The sequence below is a fragment of the Haplochromis burtoni genome, unplaced genomic scaffold (genome assembly GCF_018398535.1).
Source record: "Haplochromis burtoni strain Fernald_Lab_line unplaced genomic scaffold, NCSU_Asbu1 Contig_119, whole genome shotgun sequence".
Lineage (NCBI taxonomy): Eukaryota > Metazoa > Chordata > Actinopteri > Cichliformes > Cichlidae > Haplochromis > Haplochromis burtoni.
The window spans coordinates 1,572,169-1,591,110 of NW_024582480.1; the positions used below are offsets into that span (position 1 = coordinate 1,572,169).

The 18,942-nt window shown below is 40.9% G+C and overlaps 2 protein-coding genes across 3 annotated transcripts in view; one reads left to right on the forward strand and one right to left on the reverse strand.

Moving 5' to 3' along the window:
* Positions 1 to 14,663, forward strand: part of loxl3b (lysyl oxidase-like 3b) — a gene marked incomplete in the record, with an annotated part of 30,730 nt that extends 16,067 nt beyond the window's left edge. Inside the window, 10 exon segments of one of the 2 annotated variants that reach the window (XM_042223740.1) lie at positions 717 to 924; positions 1,004 to 1,184; positions 5,595 to 5,749; positions 7,921 to 8,076; positions 9,035 to 9,194; positions 9,332 to 9,575; positions 12,173 to 12,288; positions 12,426 to 12,562; positions 13,683 to 13,794; positions 13,901 to 14,663. In XM_042223740.1, coding sequence (XP_042079674.1) covers positions 717 to 924; positions 1,004 to 1,184; positions 5,595 to 5,749; positions 7,921 to 8,076; positions 9,035 to 9,194; positions 9,332 to 9,575; positions 12,173 to 12,288; positions 12,426 to 12,562; positions 13,683 to 13,794; positions 13,901 to 13,974 — 1,543 coding nt within the window. 2 annotated transcript variants of the gene reach the window in all.
* Positions 14,664 to 16,475: 1,812 nt separating this feature from the next.
* Positions 16,476 to 18,937, reverse strand: mrps26 (mitochondrial ribosomal protein S26). The gene is made up of 4 exons (XM_005929623.3): positions 18,555 to 18,937; positions 18,136 to 18,282; positions 17,900 to 18,023; positions 16,476 to 17,814 (listed from the first exon to the last, which is right to left on the reverse strand). Exons 1-4 carry the CDS (start codon positions 18,773 to 18,775, stop codon positions 17,683 to 17,685), a joined length of 624 nt encoding a protein of 207 aa, XP_005929685.1. The 5' UTR covers positions 18,776 to 18,937; the 3' UTR covers positions 16,476 to 17,682.
* Positions 18,938 to 18,942: the final 5 nt, after the last annotated feature.

Genomic DNA, 18,942 nt, shown 5'->3' on the forward strand with positions numbered 1-18,942 from the left:
TAGAATCAACAAAATTTTGAATATTGAAATTGTCATAGATGTGTGTGCGTACCATATATGTGATTGTGTTGTTGAATGTCCAAAGATTTGTTTTTATAAAGAGCATTTTGGTGTTGAAAAACTGATGAAATAGCTTTTGTCACATACAGTCAGGTAGTCTGCGTAGCTTAGCACAAAGACTAAAAAATAGCAGGCTCTGATCTGTTCTCTGTGCTCTGAATCGAGTGAATCAGTAGCAAAATGCAAATGTAAAAACCATTTGCTATTTTATAAAAGGTTACCTGACTTTTTTTCTCAGCCAAGCAGAGACCTTTGCCAAGATTTTATTAAAGTTTGTGCACGTTTAAGTTTCCTGTTGGTGGTCTTTGTTGCTACACTAACCAACTACAGCTATATATTGTATATGGATTATACATCCTCTTGTAAAATGTTCAGCAGGACAGAGTAATGAATATTCTCCAAAATGTGACATCTTTGTTAACCCAAGTGATAATCATAATCTTTATTTGTGTTTAAAATAAACCACACCAACATTTCTTATTATTGCGTGTGTGATATATATATATATTTATTTATTTATTTATTTTTTTATTTTTTTATTTTTTTATTTTTTTATTTTTTTATTTTTTTTCTGTGTACCATAAATACAATCAGGGTATTGATTCGCTCAGTATTTCACTCACCACAGTCCCTGCCTGTGCTTCTGCTCCCTCCAGGTTGTATTTGGAACGTCAGAAGAACAACTTCCATCTTCACTCTGTGGCATGTACGGGTACAGAGGTCCATCTGGCCGCCTGTCCGCTGGAATTCAACAAGCCAAACGCCACATCCTCCTGCGCAGGGGGCATGCCGGCTGTCATTAGCTGCATGCCGGGGCCGCTGTTCATGCAAAACAGCGGTTTGAAAAAGAAACTGAAAATTTCGGTAAAGTATTTTTTTGTGAAGTGGTCACAGATATGTGCTGGCATAGTTGAATAACGTGAAGTGTCTCTTTGTTGTTTAGACCAATGTGAGGCTGAAGGGAGGTGCCAAGGTAGGCGAGGGTCGGGTCGAGGTGCTGAAAGACAACGTGTGGGGGACTGTGTGCGACGACCGCTGGAATCTGCTGTCGGCCAGCGTTGTCTGCAGGGAGCTCGGCTTTGGCAGCGCCAAGGAGGCTCTCACCGGTGCCCGCATGGGTCAAGGTCAGGAATGATTAAAAAGTTTGTACAATGGTGATCTTTGGCTGCTCCAATCTGCATGTCAGAGTATCCTTGAGTGGGATACTGAGACCCAAGCTGCCCCCTATGCATTCATCAGAGTGTGAGTGTGTGAATGTTAGGTTTCAAGTACTTTGGCATAGTAAAAAGTGCCTGTGTGTGTGTGACTGGGTGAATGAGGCTTGTAGTAAGAAAGTGCTTCAGAGGGCTCAAATTCAATAGAAAAGTACCAGTGCATATCTAAAAGGTAACTGATCTGGTTCCACATATAGATATCTAACTCAACTGAAGAGGTTATTTATAGAGAAATGTTTGTACAGATTCAAAAAAATTATTTTATAAGACTTTGATCATTGAGTGGATTCTGTTTGAGGGGTTTTTTTGCATTAAATCTCTTTGAAGCCAGGATGTGTTTATAACTGTCTTCAGAGAGGACTTCAGTCGCCAGCTGTCCGTCTCTGGCCTTCTAATCTCTCAGGTCATCGCTTCAACCTGCAGAACTGATAATCTGCCTTTAACATTCCTACACGGATTCCTCATTTGAAGCTTTTTGAAAAAGTAAAGGAATGCTACACTTGTAGAAAGATAAAAATGAAGGAATGGAGGACATGAGAGACAGAGCTGTAAATGTATTGTGCATTTTCTGATGAAGTCATTACAATAATGGGCCTTTCATAGTGTGTTTTATCCATTAATTCTCCGACTGAGTGCCCCATTCATTATATAGCTTTTTTTTTTTATGTGTTTGTGATTCCCAAGTGGTGGTCAGGCACTTTTAGAGCAGAAAAGTATTTTTTTTCCAGCTGGGCTATGGATCATTTCATGTGACGACGGGGCAGTCAGTTTTATAAGGCCAGCATGTGTCTGGGCCACCTGGGCTCCACATGAGCAACAAGAATGACTTTTTCTGCCAAGGTGTAGAAGACATTGCATAGAGTCAAAGATGTGTGTACACTGAAGACATATAGAAATGTAATCTATGACAATATATGCATAGATTATGGTGAGTTGTGTTGTTAAATAACAATTGTAATCATTTTTGTAGCTAAACTCCCTGGTCTGCACTTTGTCCATTTCCTTGGCTTGTAGGAAAAATATTAAAGTTGTTGAAATTTGGCTGAAAAGCTGATCTGCTTCCAAAAGCCTCACTGAAAGCTTAGAGCAGGCAGGTTGGGAATCCTGAATGAAGCAGTTTTTTGTGTATGTGTGTGAGGAAATGCATGTCCTTGTGAACAAATTGCGCCTTTGTTAGGTCGTTTAAGGTGCTGAATTTCGAAGAATTTTCTAAAACCAATCCACACACACACCACAGCTGCACATAGATAATACAATTAGTTTCTTGCAGCTTCATAAAGAACACACCCGTCACACCCGCTCTCAGAAATGCTGGGTGGGGATGTCTGCTGTAGTTTGTGTACAGCATGATATCTACCACAGAAGAAGTTGGCCTGGGCTGTCTTCCAGAAAGCAGGTTTAGTCAAAACCTTGAATTCATTAACCCTGAGATGCGATAAACTCTGGATTTTCCACTCCAGACAGAAAAGCAACACAAACTCTGGGTTCATTTCTGAAATCTTGCTCTTCTCACTGGCACGTGTTCCTTAGCATGCCTTGAGTTTAGTTTTCAGCTTTTAAGACACAGGGTGTCCTTTACATGATTAATGCTTATTTGTTTATTTATAAGGAACCACATTAGCTTCCACAACATTGGTTGCTAGTCTTCATGGGGCCCAAACCATCAAATACAATCAAATAAAATATTACACAATAAAGTGGATACCAAATATCCACATAATTTGGCTCTTACATCCACAGTAAGGTTTTACAATTGTGAAAATATAAGCATATAAATATCAATAACACCAAAACAAAATACACAAATTTCCATTACAAATGGCATTGCCCTCTTACAGTATTTACAATGAATTAAAAGCTGCCTAATGCTCTAAATATAACAGAGTTTTTCAAAAAGTTGCTTTTAACTGGAGGAGTTACTAAATTGCGGTTTGTTGAAAATCGTGTACTACGGTTATGTATTTCATCTGGATATTGCAACTGAGCAGAAAAAAAATATGGTGTGTTTACCAGTATTGCTTTCTTCAAAAATACAAGTAAGCCATAGTATAATTTAGCTTGTGCAGAAAGCCAAGAATGTTTATCATGCATTTTATCAATATTTGTATAGTATGAACACCTTAACACTAATCTGGCCACCTTGTTCTGGACTAACTGAAGTCTGTTCAGATCTGTCTTATTAGCTGCTGACCAAATGATTGATTTGCGCCACCGGTTTATGCCCGACAATATTTTCACGGACCGGCCTTTAAGGTGTCGCGGATAAATACAACAAAATAAAACTAGTACCGGTACCGAAAAAAAGAAGATTTATTCATAACACACGTGAAAAGACCCAGGAAAACCGAGTTAACGATAAAAACGATAACAAAATAACGCTGAAAACCGATAAAAACCCTGAAAACCATACATTTCACACCTGTCATATGAATGTGAAGACAAATTGATTTGTTTAAATAACTATTTTTATCTGAACAGCACTCTACCTTTAAAATATTACATGCAGCAGACGTTTTCTCAGTCTGCCTCTGTTGGAGGTGATGTTGGTAGCACCGGCTCTGGAATCTTTTAAAGCCTATATTATCAAAAGTATTCACTTACCCATCCAAATCATTGAATTCAGTTGTTTCAAACACTTCCATGGCCACAGGTATGTAAAATCAAGCATGTAGACGTGCAGCTTTGCTACTAAATATTCCACAGTCAGCTGTTGGTAGTATTGCAACAAAGTGGAAGCGATTGGGAACAACAGCAACTCAGGTACAATCAAAGAGCGGATTCAGCAGATGCTGAGGTGCATAGAGTGCAGAGATCACCAACTTTCTGCAGAGTCAATCACTACAGACCTCCAAACTTCATGTGGCCTTCAGATTACCTTAAGAACAGAAGATGGAGAGCTTTATAGAATGGGTTTCCATGGCTGCATCAAGCCTTATATCAGCAAGCAGAATTCACAGCTTCTCCATCTGGCAACTCAATGTATGAGTCTGTGTTTGGTGGTTGCCAGGAGAACCATACTTGTCTGACTGCACTGTACCAAATATAAAGTTTGGTGGAGGGGGGTTATGGTGTGGGGTTGTTTTTCAGGAGTTGGGCTCAGTCCCTTAGCTCCAGTGAAAGGAACTCTTAATGCTTCACCATACCAAGACATTTTGGACACTTTCATGCTGCCAACTTTGTGGGAACAGTTTGGGGATTGCCCCTTCCTGTTCCAACATAACTGCACACCAGTGCACAAAGCAAGGTCCATAAAGACATGGATGGGAGAATTTATGGAAGAACCTCAAACTTGAGTCACTCAAGTTTGAGGCCTTTATAGGCACACCCACACAGCCCTCAGCAGTGGCCTGGCCACTGTGGGGTCCTCGCAAAATTCCCTCTTAGCAAAAAGGCAAAATTGTGATGGGCCAAACACAGGCTGGCCTACTTGGGGTCTATATAGAGGCTTCAAATGGCAAAACTGCTGTGGGATAAGCACCTTCCAAATATATTTTATGCCACTTCTTTCATTAAATTCATTCCGATCAGCTGCTGTGGATCCAGAGCAGGGTTACACTCGGACATTGTCAGTCATGCTTCCTGGAACAGACCTCTGCTGTGTGTTCAGACTCCTGTCCGACCACCACCTGGCTCAGCGAGTCCAAGAAACATTCCTGAACGTCACTGAAGTCGGAAACGAGTGCGGCCGAAGGAATTCCTTTCACAGAAATTACGCATCACAATCACCTCATGGTGCTATGACTTGCAGAGACAGAGTGAGAGTTTAGAGAGTAAATATGAAGCAGGGTGGTGCTGACCGATGTTAAAAAGTGAGCTCGGTATTTGTTTCAGTACTGCAAACAGTTTGGAAGCCATGCAAAAAGAGACCTTTTAATTCTGCATATTGTAGCATATCAAGTATATTATAATAACCACCATAAAATCCAAAGACTACAATTTCAGTACTGCTAGTTTGGGGTGCTTCTTCATCTTTATTGGCTGAGCTTCTCAAAACCAGATTGAGCCTTTTGAAAGGTCCAAAAAGCAGTCGTGACCTGGATTGTACTAAATCAGATTAAACTCCTAATTAACTGCCTTGGGGCTCAGTGATTGAGCCTCAGTTGAGTGAAACCCTCAGTTTTTGTCAAAAAATGTTTTTAGATAAGGTTTCCCCATAATTAACTACAACATCCATAACTGAAATCTATTACGTCAGAAGCTCTAAATGTGTTGTGTTTCCAAGCTCTTAAATACTGTAGGATGTGTCTCATCATTTTGCCTTGAAAGACTATCAAAAGTAACTTCAAAGTTGTCAGTGCATCTGTCTGTCTGCTTGTCCAGGAATGGGTCCGATCTACATGAATGAGGTGAAGTGCCTCGGGCAGGAAAGGTCCATCTGGGACTGCCCCGTTAAAAACATCACATCAGAGAACTGCCAGCACTCAGAGGACGCTGCTGTTCGCTGCAACGTGCCTTACATGGGCCTCGAGACCTCGGTCAGACCTGAACTTTCTCACTAAAATGTTTCATTTAAAAGTTGTTAATTTGAGAAATTCTTGTTGTTTTATATGGAATTCATAGCAAATAGACTTACTTTTCTAAACAGGCTGAATGATTCGAATGTTTAGATTGTTTCTATCTTCTACAGGGGGGATAGGAAAGAAGTTAAATATTGTCTTATTTCACACTGTTTATTTTAGTATCTTTTCTGGCCTTCAGTAGAAGCTGCTTTAGTCGTCTTTGTGCACAAAAATGTGAGATTTAGAGCTAACAGTAAGAACAATCTCACATCTGTTCTCAACCAATAATCCTTCGGTACTGTTGTCACAAAAAAGCTCATTGGCCAAATCCTCAGTTTGAGTTTCACATTTGTCTGCTTTGAATGAGTTTCCTTGTTGAGTTGCTGAAAAAGCAAATCAAAATGTTTTTAAAAACATCTAAATTCAGTTTGAAAAAGCTTTTTCTGACAGCAGTGACCTCTTCTGAAACCCGAGTATTTCTGGTTACGCTTCTCCTTGTGTAGATACACACAGACGGCGGGCTAAAACCTCCTGAAATTAGATACTATCATCAAAATAAACCTTCAGAAAATGTAATCTCATTAATTATCATCTGTAGTAAAACATGTATTGATTTTTCATGAAGTAGCCTGTAATATTTTTGACATAATTAGAGGTTGTTCACAAGAGAAAACCCGTCTCTTTGTGCATCTACACTTTGCTTTGTGGTTCCTAACCCCTTGGTCCCGCACAGATCCGAATCACAGGAGGACGAACCCGCTATGAGGGCCGTGTCGAGGTGCTGACCTCGGACCCTAATGGGACACAGAGCTGGGGTCTGATCTGTGGTGAAAACTGGAGCACCAAGGAGGCCATGGTGGCCTGTAGGCAACTGGGCTTGGGCTACGCTAACCAGGGCCTGCAAGTAGGTTATTAACACCACCAAGGACAACATTCTGCAACAGAGTAAACTGTTGTCTTTTTTGGTACATATAAATCATATGGAAATATAATATACTGTCATGTACACCCAATGGCCTTTCATTTTAGTTTGTTTTTAAGGCTTCAGTGTTGTTAAAAGTGAAGAAACTCCTTGTTTAGACGACTGTATCTGCAGTTGACTGTATTCAAGGCAACAGTGTACTCAAATAGACAGAATCTAAGACTGGGGAGTGTTCACGCCATAGATTTTGCCTCACATGAGCCTGGTGCATTTAAAATGTGGTCTTCAATGGTGGATTCTGTGGTAGCAGTTTTAGATTTGAAATCATACAATCAGTCTTCTAATGGACTACTGATCTATGGTTGCTGTCATTTAAGTACTAGTCCATTATTTTTGTAATTGTATCACCAAAATCATCCTTAACTGCTTGAATCAGTCAGGATGGATACATAGAAAAAATCCTGTTTCTTCTCATGTGGTAGTTTTCCATTGCCTTCTTACGTTCTGATGAAACTCGAAGTTTTAGCTGTGTAGGTCATGTTGCCTAAGAGGACAGGAGACTTTCCATTTTCTTCCGGGCACCAATACTCTGTCGCCTTAAAGGCAGTAGTGTAGTAAACTCCAGATGCCGACATCCTCAAAATAGTTGCAGCTGTTTTTCTGTTTCTGAGATGCTGAATCCAGCTTCTCTGGCAGTAGCTGCAGGGGCATGTTTACCGGCACGTAATCATGAAGCACTCAGCTCATCACAGGCACACGCACCACAGAGTGCAATAAATGAAACGGCCACTGAGTGTGCAGCTTTTTTTTCTTTTGGTGCATAAATGCTCAAATATATGACTAACGTAGGCTTAAATTATTGCAGTATATGTTTTAAGATTATATTTGAGCATGCATTCATGAACATGTGACAGCATATTATAATTTACATATGGGTAGCTGTTTCTTTCTCTGTCTGGGGGAAAAAAAAACAAACCACTTTCGTGCAAGTGAAGCTTCTAATCTGACCCAAAACCGCTCGCCACCAAAGTGATGTGGTGACCTCATGTGGAAACCATGTCGATGTTTTCGTCGCCTAGAAAAGACTAACCAAACTGCTGCTTCGACAACACACTTTCTACTGTGGGAGGACTGGATATGAACATTGACAGGTTTAGCTTAGACAGTTCAGAGACAGGACAGGAAGTGTGTCCCCTCACTGACTCCCAGCAGGAAAACTCTGCAGATCCGGATAGTGGGCGGCCGGAGCAGTTATGAGGGCCGGGTGGAGGTTCAGGTTGGGTCCAAGTGGGGCACAGTGTGCAGCACAGGCTGGACCACAAAGGAAGCCATGGTGGTTTGCAGGCAGCTAGGGCTCGGCTACTCCATGCATGCCATCACTGTAAGTAGGAATGAAGACTTAAATCACACATGAACAAAACATGCACAGAAGTAATGATAGCACAGACTGTGATATTGCTGATGTGATATTCAGGATTGCAGTAGAAGCATTATGAAGTTGAAGAAACATAGATTTGAATTACAAGTATGTTGTGTTTTACATTTCTTACTATAAACTTTTGTCTTTCTTTCTGTAAAAACTGAGGAAAGCTCACAGGAAAACTGACCAAAAAAACCCCCAAATTGCTGAATTTAACTGACAGCATTTAGAAAATTCTAAACGCTAGTGAAGCTTTTCAGACCCTCATATTTGTCACAGTGACTGATATAAAGTGAACAATTCAAACCTACAAAAAACTATTTGTAAGAAATGTGTAGAAGTTCAAAATTGAACTTTGCAGAATCCAATTTTTGTAAACAATATTGCTTAAAAATGTTATTCTAGGTAGATCATAGTTATTGGTGCAACAGAATTTGAATCCCAGTTCACTGCTGATATTTTGAAGCCAAGCAGAAAACCAAGCAAAATGTGCAGATGTGCAACTTCACTGGCTAAAGTATAAAAAATGGGTAGAACGGACAAGGATGTGCACAATTACAAGGATGTGCTATTGAATTTTCCACTACAGCTAATGAGGCAGATTTCTACTTTGATCACTAGAGAGTGACTGTTGCACGTTATATTTAAGGGTTCGATTAGGCTATTGTTGCGTGAGGTTGAGAAGCCTTGCAGAAAGACTATTGAGTCTCTTAGCATCTGAACAAAGTGGTCATAAAGTCAGCATTACACTCTGTCCTCATTCAGGGGCCAAAAATGAGTCATGAACATCTGTTTTTCAGAACGTAATAGCGCACTGAACTCTGCAGCAGTCTGCGAATGATTTTGTCCTGATCGACGCACCGTGTTTTTTGTTTTTTTTGTCTTTGCACGTGTGCCTGTTTTGTTATATCTCTTTAAGGAAACCTGGTATTGGGACAGCAGTAATGTGACAGACATGGTGATGAGCGGTGTGAAGTGCATGGGAAATGAGATGGCTCTGAGTCAGTGCCAGTACCACAAAACTGTCAGCTGCCAGAGAGCGGCAGCAAAGTTTGCAGCGGGAGTAATCTGCTCAGAGAGTGAGTGACACGGAGACAAACAAAAGCTTTGATTGTTCTTATTTATGTAAATCTGCAGCAAGATTAAACTTCTGCTGTGTATTACCACAAAAAGAATGAGGACTATATCTCAATCCTAACCCTCCTTCTCTATCCAGCGGCCTCTGACCTCGTCCTGAATGCCTCTCTGGTTGAGCAGACAGTTTATATCGAGGATCGCCCTCTGCACATGCTCTACTGCGCTGCAGAGGAGGACTGCCTGTCTAAATCAGCTGCGAAGGCCAACTGGCCATACGGACACCGCCGCTTGCTCCGCTTCTCCTCTCAGATCCACAACATCGGCCGCGCCGACTTCAAGCCAAAAGCTGGACGGCACTCGTGGGTGTGGCACGCCTGTCACGGGTAAGAAACCAGGTCTATTATGAAAACAATAACCTCAATATGTGATTAAAGAATTAAAGGTTAAACCCCGAATAGTGATTTGCATTTCAATCAAAATAAGTTTGTGGAAGTTTAATTTTTTTTATTATAGCAAAAATTTCAGAAGGTCTCTGACTCTCAAAGTCTCAGTGGAAAGACAAAGGAAGAAACTTTTGTTTAGGTTCACGTTGTTAAGGTCTCATCCTGTTAAAAGGGAGTTCTTCCTCCTCACAGTCGCCAATTTCTCACTCATATGAGATCATGTGTTGTTGGGGTTTTCCCTACTTATTTTAAGGTCTGGGATTAAAATCAAATTGCTTAAATCGATCTGGATTTATTTGAAAAAGGAAAAGAAAAATATTTATAACACGTTAGGTGATCCACACATACTGGTAAATCAGTTTTGGGAGTATCTTTCTGTTCCCAAAATCGTGTTAAAACAAAATTCACCATTGAAGCAGAAAAGTAGGTATGAATAAACTGACCAAATGAACATAGGAGATAACTATGTTTATTATTATTTCATTTAAAAAGGACTAGAGTCTAGTATAACTCCAGTCTGTGTGTTTTTGTTTAGTCTGTGAGAAACAAAAAATGTGTTCAGACTGGCGGAAAGAAAGTAGGAAGGGTGCTTATGTCTGCTATTCAGATAACAGCAGAGGACCAATTGTGTTTATCCAGTAACATGACTGGTATGAACTGACTGAGTGTTTAGACTTTGGGGATAAGTGTTCACAGGTCATATATTTGAGGCGTTAGTACAGGGAGTGTAGAATTATTAGGATTATTAGGATGAGGAATAATGTTATTATTGAACAACAACCATGTTCTCAATGAACCCAAAAAACTCATTAATATCAAAGCTGAATGTTTTTGGAAGTAGTTTTTAGTTTGTTTTTAGTTTTAGCTATTTTAGGGGGATATCTGTGTGTGCAGGTGACTATTACTGTGCATAATTATTAGGCAACTTAACAAAAAACAAATATATACCCATTTCAATTATTTATTTTTACCAGTGAAACCAATATAACATCTCCACATTCACAAATATACATTTCTGACATTCAAAAACAAAACAAAAACAAATCAGCGACCAATATAGCCACCTTTCTTTGCAAGGACACTCAAAAGCCTGCCATCCATGGATTCTGTCAGTGTTTTGATCTGTTCACCATCAACATTGCGTGCAGCAGCAACCACAGCCTCCCAGACACTGTTCAGAGAGGTGTACTGTTTTCCCTCCTTGTAAATCTCACATTTGATGATGGACCACAGGTTCTCAATGGGGTTCAGATCAGGTGAACAAGGAGGCCATGTCATTAGTTTTTCTTCTTTTATACCCTTTCTTGCCAGCCACGCTGTGGAGTACTTGGACGCGTGTGATGGAGCATTGTCCTGCATGAAAATCATGTTTTTCTTGAAGGATGCAGACTTCTTCCTGTACCACTGCTTGAAGAAGGTGTCTTCCAGAAACTGGCAGTAGGACTGGGAGTTGAGCTTGACTCCATCCTCAACCCGAAAAGGCCCCACAAGCTCATCTTTGATGATACCAGCCCAAACCAGTACTCCACCTCCACCTTGCTGGCGTCTGAGTCGGACTGGAGCTCTCTGCCCTTTACCAATCCAGCCACGGGCCCATCCATCTGGCCCATCAAGACTCACTCTCATTTCATCAGTCCATAAAACCTTAGAAAAACCAGTCTTGAGATATTTCTTGGCCCAGTCTTGACGTTTCAGCTTGTGTGTCTTGTTCAGTGGTGGTCGTCTTTCAGCCTTTCTTACCTTGGCCATGTCTCTGAGTATTGCACACCTTGTGCTTTTGGGCACTCCAGTGATGTTGCAGCTCTGAAATATGGCCAAACTGGTGGCAAGTGGCATCTTGGCAGCTGCACGCTTGACTTTTCTCAGTTCATGGGCAGTTATTTTGCGCCTTGGTTTTTCCACACGCTTCTTGCGACCCTGTTGACTATTTTGAATGAAACGCTTGATTGTTCGATGATCACGCTTCAGAAGCTTTGCAATTTTGAGACTGCTGCATCCCTCTGCAAGATATCTCACTATTTTTGACTTTTCTGAGCCTGTCAAGTCCTTCTTTTGACCCATTTTGCCAAAGGAAAGGACGTTGCCTAATAATTATGCACACCTGATATAGGGTGTTGATGTCATTAGACCACACCCCTTCTCATTACAGAGATGCACATCACCTAATATGCTTAATTGGTAGTAGGCTTTCGAGCCTATACAGCTTGGAGTAAGACAACATGCATGAAGAGGATGATGTGGACAAAATACTCATTTGCCTAATAATTCTGCACTCCCTGTATTTCTATTAAAAACATCTCCTAGTATTGCATTGTTAGAATGAGCATCAACCTAATGCACTTCCTGTGTTATCTTTGGTTTTTATCCTTTTGCCAAATATACAACATGTCAGAAATTCCTGTAAAGTCATCCTGTTATCACCATGTAGATTCCAGATATAAGCAAATACCATCACAGACCTCAGTGTGTGGTCAGTCATCAAAAGAGAAATACAGGATATAAAAGATAACATTTACTTCTTTTTATATTAAATACAGCCACTACCACAGTATGGATATATTTACCCACTATGATTTGCTGAATGCCAACGGTACCAAAGTGGCAGAGGGACACAAAGCCAGTTTCTGTCTGGAGGACACAGACTGTCAAGAAGGTCAGAATGATGATTTCCTTTTAATGAATTTATTATCAAATAAACATGACCAGAAAATTCCCTAACGACCTTTTTGCATTGCTGCTAGTCTTTCAAACATATCTCACTGAATCTGTCTCTTCTTCTGGGACATTAAGGCATTTCTAAACGATACGAGTGCGCCAATTTTGGCGATCAGGGCATCACCGTGGGCTGCTGGGATTTGTACCGTCATGACATTGACTGCCAGTGGATTGACATCACAGACATCAAACCTGGAAATTACATTATGCAGGTGAGACTGTGGGACTCAGTGTGTAGAAACCTATTTGAGAGAGTTATAGTGGAAATTCAAAGCACAGAACCCCAAAAATGGTGACGTTCAGATTGGTTTTACCCACATGAGGCCAGTTTCAGAGCTCTTTGGCAGATTCATATATATATTTCAGTGCTAGTAAAGGCAAACAAGGATAGATGATGCTTTGATTGATTGTACTTCAGCTGCCGTCTTTCAGTTTATCGTGCTAATACTGGAGCTTCAGTAAGCCAGCAGATCTATTACCACTGCACTTATACCTGTTAGAAACAAATTGCCATAATCAACAACAAAACATTGCCATGGCAACACGGCTATGTCTTCTTCAGAATTTAATTGTAGTACAAAGAGTTGATTGAACAAAGTGTGACAATCTCTATAAATGGAGATGTTTTGACTCTTTGCCTATCTTGAGCCAGATGTGAGGCCATCTGTTCAACAACTTAACACTTGGCCAAAACTGAGTCATGGAACAATGATCGCAAGCACAGCAGCAAATCTACAGCAGAATGGTTGACAAAGAAAAGAAGTCAACACTTCAACCTGACTGAGATGCTGTGGTGTCACCTTAAGAGTGCTGTGCATGCGATTCAATAAACCGAAACAATGCTGCAGAGAAGAGTGGGCCAAAATTCCTCCACGACGACGTGAGAGGCTGATAAAGTCACAGATTATTGCTTCATGTTATTGTTGCTAAATGGTTTCTACAAGCTACTGAATCATGGGGTATACTTAGCTTCTTACCTTTGTTTTTCGCAGGACTGAATCTCAGTGTTTCTCTGCAGGAAATAAAAAAGTACTTAATTTTTTAAAGAGCTCCACACATAATAACACCTACAGGGCAGATTAAGAAAGTTGATCTCCATAGTTTTCTTTTTTTATTTCTTTGAAAGTCCTGTTTTCAGGTCCAGGGAATAAAGTACAGCTTCATCGCTCTTTTTCTATGGGGAACTCTTCTCTTTAACTTCTCTTATACTCAATTCTGCATATATTCTGCATTTTCGTGTGCTTAGTATACTTAGTTTTGGGTCACACAGCTTGTCTGACCATAAAACCAACAGAGTAAGAATAGTTTATTTAATACTTCTCCTCTGTTCAGGTTGTAATCAATCCAAACTATGAAGTGGCTGAGAGCGACTTCACCAACAACGCCATGAAGTGCAACTGCAAGTACGACGGACATCGGATCTGGTTCCACAACTGCCACATTGGTAAGCAGTGGAAAGCAGTGAGACTACCAGATAATGATAATGATAATAAAATGTACTCTTATTGGCATCTCTGACCACCTTTACTGATTATTTGATCTCCCTGCAGGGGATGCATTGAGCGAGGAGGCAGAGAGGAGATTTGAGAAATATCCCGGACAGCTGAATAACAAGATTTCTTAATCGCCAGTAACTTCCCAGCAACTTAGAAACCAAAGCGGGAATAAAGATACACCTCACTAACTCAGAAAGAAAGACACAAACCTTTTGTCTTCAGGTGCTAAAACGGATCCCCGCCACATATCTCTAGATTTGTAGTCACTGAAGCAGCGAGCGTGTGCTCTACGTGTGAATTATTTTACTTGAATATTCAAGTGGTAATTTTTCGTGTAGTCTGAGGTGAGTGCGTGCTATATTTTTACTGCAAATTAAAATTTTATAAAGTCAGTGAGACAGTCTCCTGTGTATGATCGACCTTTTATATTCTGTTCTGTTTATGAGTTATGACTGGGTTTTTTACATTTTTTTAAATCACCATAAAGAGAAAAGCTTCAATGTTTTGCAGATATATATATATACAGAGATGCTTTTAAACCGCTTGTTTAAGTAATAACATCTGCCTTTGTGTTTACAGTATTTTGTGAATGTATTTATTGCCAACATGGAGGCACTAAAGAATCATTCTGGGTCAACAGCAGTATTTGGACCAGTTTGAAGCCATCGTTAGCTTTAGTGCACACACGTACTTTAATAATCTTTGAGAGATTAATGGGCAAAGGCCAAAGAAAGCTACAGTTACAGTTAGATTTGTTGTATTTACTCTGATGTAATCACACCTGCTGCACCAAATAAAACAGAGAAAAACCTCCTGAGACTCGTTTGACCGGGAATGATTCACTGCAACAATACTGAAGCTGTAAAGCAGCTGTTTTCAGTGCCTGTAAACACAGTCTGCTACAGATATACCAGCCACACCGGTGGAAAAAAAGCAGCATACTTTGGTGTTACAAAAAACCTGGTCTCTGGTATTGTATCATGCTGGTATTTTACTTTTCCCGCAATTATTTTGTGGTCATGTGGACCACTGCTCCAACGGTATGCTCCAACAGAACAATAGCACTTTTGTTTTGGTTCCTCGCACCGAGCCAGCAGCTGACTGCACAAATCCAACAATGACCTACTGCAGCAGTAAAGAGTCAGATTATGGTCAAAGATTATTTTAAATTTAAAGTATGATAGATATATGAGTTTTTCAAAAGATGATCTGTTAACCTAAGCCTATTTTATAAAGACAGGCAGGAATCCTCCAACCCATCTGGCAGATAAACAAAGAGGTCTGCAGGGCTGATTGCTCAGTTAAATTAAAAGAAAATCAGGTGGGCTGACTAAGACAGAGCTCTCAAACCAGTTGTCAGCTGTGTGCTTCTAAGCCCAGAGTTCAAATCAATCCACTGTTAATCTCAGTCTTCACTGCCCGCGGTGGAACAATCCCGTTAACTTCCCTTACTAATCACATCAACCGTGTGCGCAACATTGCAGCGGCTCAGCAGCAGAGCTGGTATGCACCTGTTTGTAAGATCTGAATGTGATTATTAATCACTTAATTGTGTCTATAGTGTAAGAAAACACACAAAAAAAGGCCATCGCAGCTTCCTAACACTTTGAAATTGCTTATTAACAGAAATGTTTAATGTACAGTGATACATAATATATGAAACAGAAATGTACAGGATCCACTGAAGAATCTGGAACCATAGAAAGTTTCTGCTTTCATATTAGAGCAGGTTAATATGTATGACATCATGGAAACGTGGTTTAAAAATGAAGCTATTTGGGAATAACAGGATAAATGCAGAATTTCCTAATCATTTTGTGCACTCTATCAATGCAGCATGAGGACCAAAAATGAAAAGAAATAACAAGGAAAATCCTCCAGGTTTACTAAACAATAAAGGAACACTCTGTGTTTATATGTAATGTTATTGGTGGCCTTTTCTTGCTTCAGCTGCTGCTGGCTGCTTGGGTTTCTCTTGAGGTTTTTGCCTGTCATCATCATCTCATCAGCCTGCACACCTGGCCTAACAGAAGAGGATTACGCCGCTTCAGCAGAGCGGTGTCACACACATAAGCTGGCTAATGTTCTACTGAGTAATCAGACAGGCTCATGCAGAGAGATGGGCGCCACCCAGAGGGCTGCAGCTAGAAGTGCATCCACTCCAAGTGGATGCCTCAATCTCTTTCCCCCCTCTAAGGTTTACTAGGGTAGCTCTACATGATTCACAGTTCAAACTAATCCTTATTGGAGCAGCCCCTCGGTCTGTCGTCTATCTGAAACAAGCCATACTAGCTCATCTCTCTCTTTAAGGGTAAACAGCAGGTAGGTGAGGCTGCTGTGTTTGAGAAGAGAGGATATGGACTCTCACTGACATCACAAGGAGCCAAAAGCAGGAAAAAGGAAGCTGAAAAGCTGAAAGGGAGCCTTTAAAAAGCAGCCTGAAGCCTGAGCGTCACTGGGGATACTTTTACACACCTCCCCATCTGAAAATTTGTTCAGATTTAACATTTAGAGGTGGGACTCGCCAGATACCCCACGATATGATATTATTGCAAATGTCAACATTTTGCAATATGCTGAGTATTGCAATAAATATATTATGATTTATCACCTTATTTCAACTTTAAATTATGTCCTCGGTTAAATTTAGTCAGAATCTGTTTTACCCAGTGACATAACGTTATCTCACTTCAGTTTTGGGTTTTTGTATTTTGGATGGCAAATAAGATTGTCACCAAAACTGCCATGAATGTTGTTGTAAGATGGAATCAGGCTTCTATTGGCAAACAATTTGGCAATCTGTCTGCATAGACAGAAATTCACATGTAACGATTACTTTTCCACTCAGCAACCTTCCTCTTGTATAGGAACATAACCAGAATACAATCAGCTGGTAGCCAGTTGAGTCGAAACCCCTGGAGTTGCTGTCACTGACAGAGGCTCAGTCGGATCGTGAACAAACATTTAGTCACCGCAAGCCACTAATGTATTCATTTATAGTTTGTGTAGCTACATGGAAGCTGCTGTCCTATTTTTACTTGTGCGACTGAGCTTTACTTTTGAGCCGATTTAATCTAAGTTCTCTCAGGTAACATTATCTCAGAATGGCGGTACATGGGATGAGACCTCTTGCTCAGTGTTACCAGAGGATGCATGCATGTATATAATACGACTCAATATCCTACTCAGCATGCAGAATGCACCATTGTTGAGTCGTGCTAATTATTTCACTGGACTATAATCCCTGACACAGGAAATGTAGAGCTAACATTGAACCTCAGATTGTACTTGCACAGATCGGGGTTTTGAACCTTTAGGGAGAGACCCGCCTAAGTTTTGTGCATATTGAAATCAGATTAAATTTCATGTGCAATCAAGGTAAGAAAATGCATTTTAATACCATGGTTCAACATAAAGACCAGTTATCATCATGAAGTCAATATAAACAGATCCTGACCATGTGTAATGGGCCTTAGCCTCCAAAATGAAGCAGAAAAATGAAGTCCTGTTCTTCAGCAGCCGTTTCAATGCTGTTTACATTAATTTACCCTAAAACTCATGACAAATGCCAGCAATGATCACATGTTGTGGTGACGCATGACTTAAATAAGGGACCATATGAAGCAGACACATGGGGAAAATAAAGGCTGTGTGACCTTGAGGTGAAACTACTAGGTCCAGCTGTGAGCGGATGATGCCACGCTGCAAATGTTTTTTAAAAGAAGATTTTTTTTCCAGCTTAAAGGTGTTGAAATGCTCCTCCAGAGGGAGTTGGATCACTGAACTGCCGGATTAGTCCGGACCACAACAGAGTCATGTCTGTGCATCCAGTCGTTTCACTGCAGGACTGTCTGTTTGATGACTTTCCCTTCTTTGTTAACGGCAAAGTTGTAATTCTTTGGATTGTCCAGTGCCTCCTCGATTCGTTGATCCAAGTTCTCCGTGGTGATGAAGTTCTTTACTTCCTCCTGAAAGAAAATGAAAGTTTTGTCAGTTTATCACTATGTTCCCTTTGCTCTACTTGCATAGTTTGGATGCAGAAACAACCCCTACCTGCAGCTGCAAAATCTCCCTCTCTTTTTCTTTGATGAATTCTTGCTGTTCCTGTTCCCTCTGAATGGCAGCTTCAATCTTCTTGCGCTCAGCTTCCTCTGCTTCTTTCTGGACCCTCAGAATTCTGAAATGATTTCCCCCCCAAAAAACATCACTTTTAGAATGAGACAGTTTCCATTCTGGAAGTGGAAGAAAGACACAAAGAGTGTATTCATGTCATCATCTTCTCTGCTCACCTGGCTTTCAGCATGCGCAGGTTCTCCTCGTTGTTCCAGCCCATCAGGGCTCGGTGCTCCTCCGCCTCCTGCCTCGCCCTCTCCTCCGCCTGAGAGCCCGTCTCCTCCTCGTACTTCTTTCGTAGCACCTCCTCCTTAAACTCCAAACTGACACACATAAAGAAAACTAAATACTCCAATCACACTGTCTTTACTCCAAATCTTAAAGTACACCAAGCATGTATCGTTTCATGTTTCTGAGACACTCTTAGTCACAGATTTGTGTGTAAGAGGTTCGAGAAATTGTTTACGAAGTTGTGTTCGAGTTCAGCTTTTTCAAAGCAACACAGAATATCTTTAAGACTGACGGGGAGCTCACTAAGTTGGAGTGACTATTTGTCACGGGAAACTGATTTTGACATACTGTCATTTAAACGTACCGGAGCGCCCTCATGATCAGCTTGTATTCCGTGTATCTCTCTTTGAGAACTACCATCTCCACCGGATCGACGGGGGGAGGCACTTTAATTCGCCCTTCTTTGGACTTGGCTACCGGGTCGGTGCGAGACTTTCGGCCCCGGACAGCTTCCACGAGCACGGCGCTCCTGGGCGCTAAGAGCCGCGCCACCTGCACGCTCCTCCCGCCGATTACCTGGAACATGTCAGCGTCTAAATGTGGGAACAGGTGCCGATTCCTAGATGCTAAATGTAACGCTTAATGAGAGCATTTGAGTTTGAAATCTGCGGTCTAGGTTAACATTAGGGTACAAATGTTATCGACCTAACACGGCAGCCATTTTGCTGCCCTCTGACCAGCGGAAGTGATTA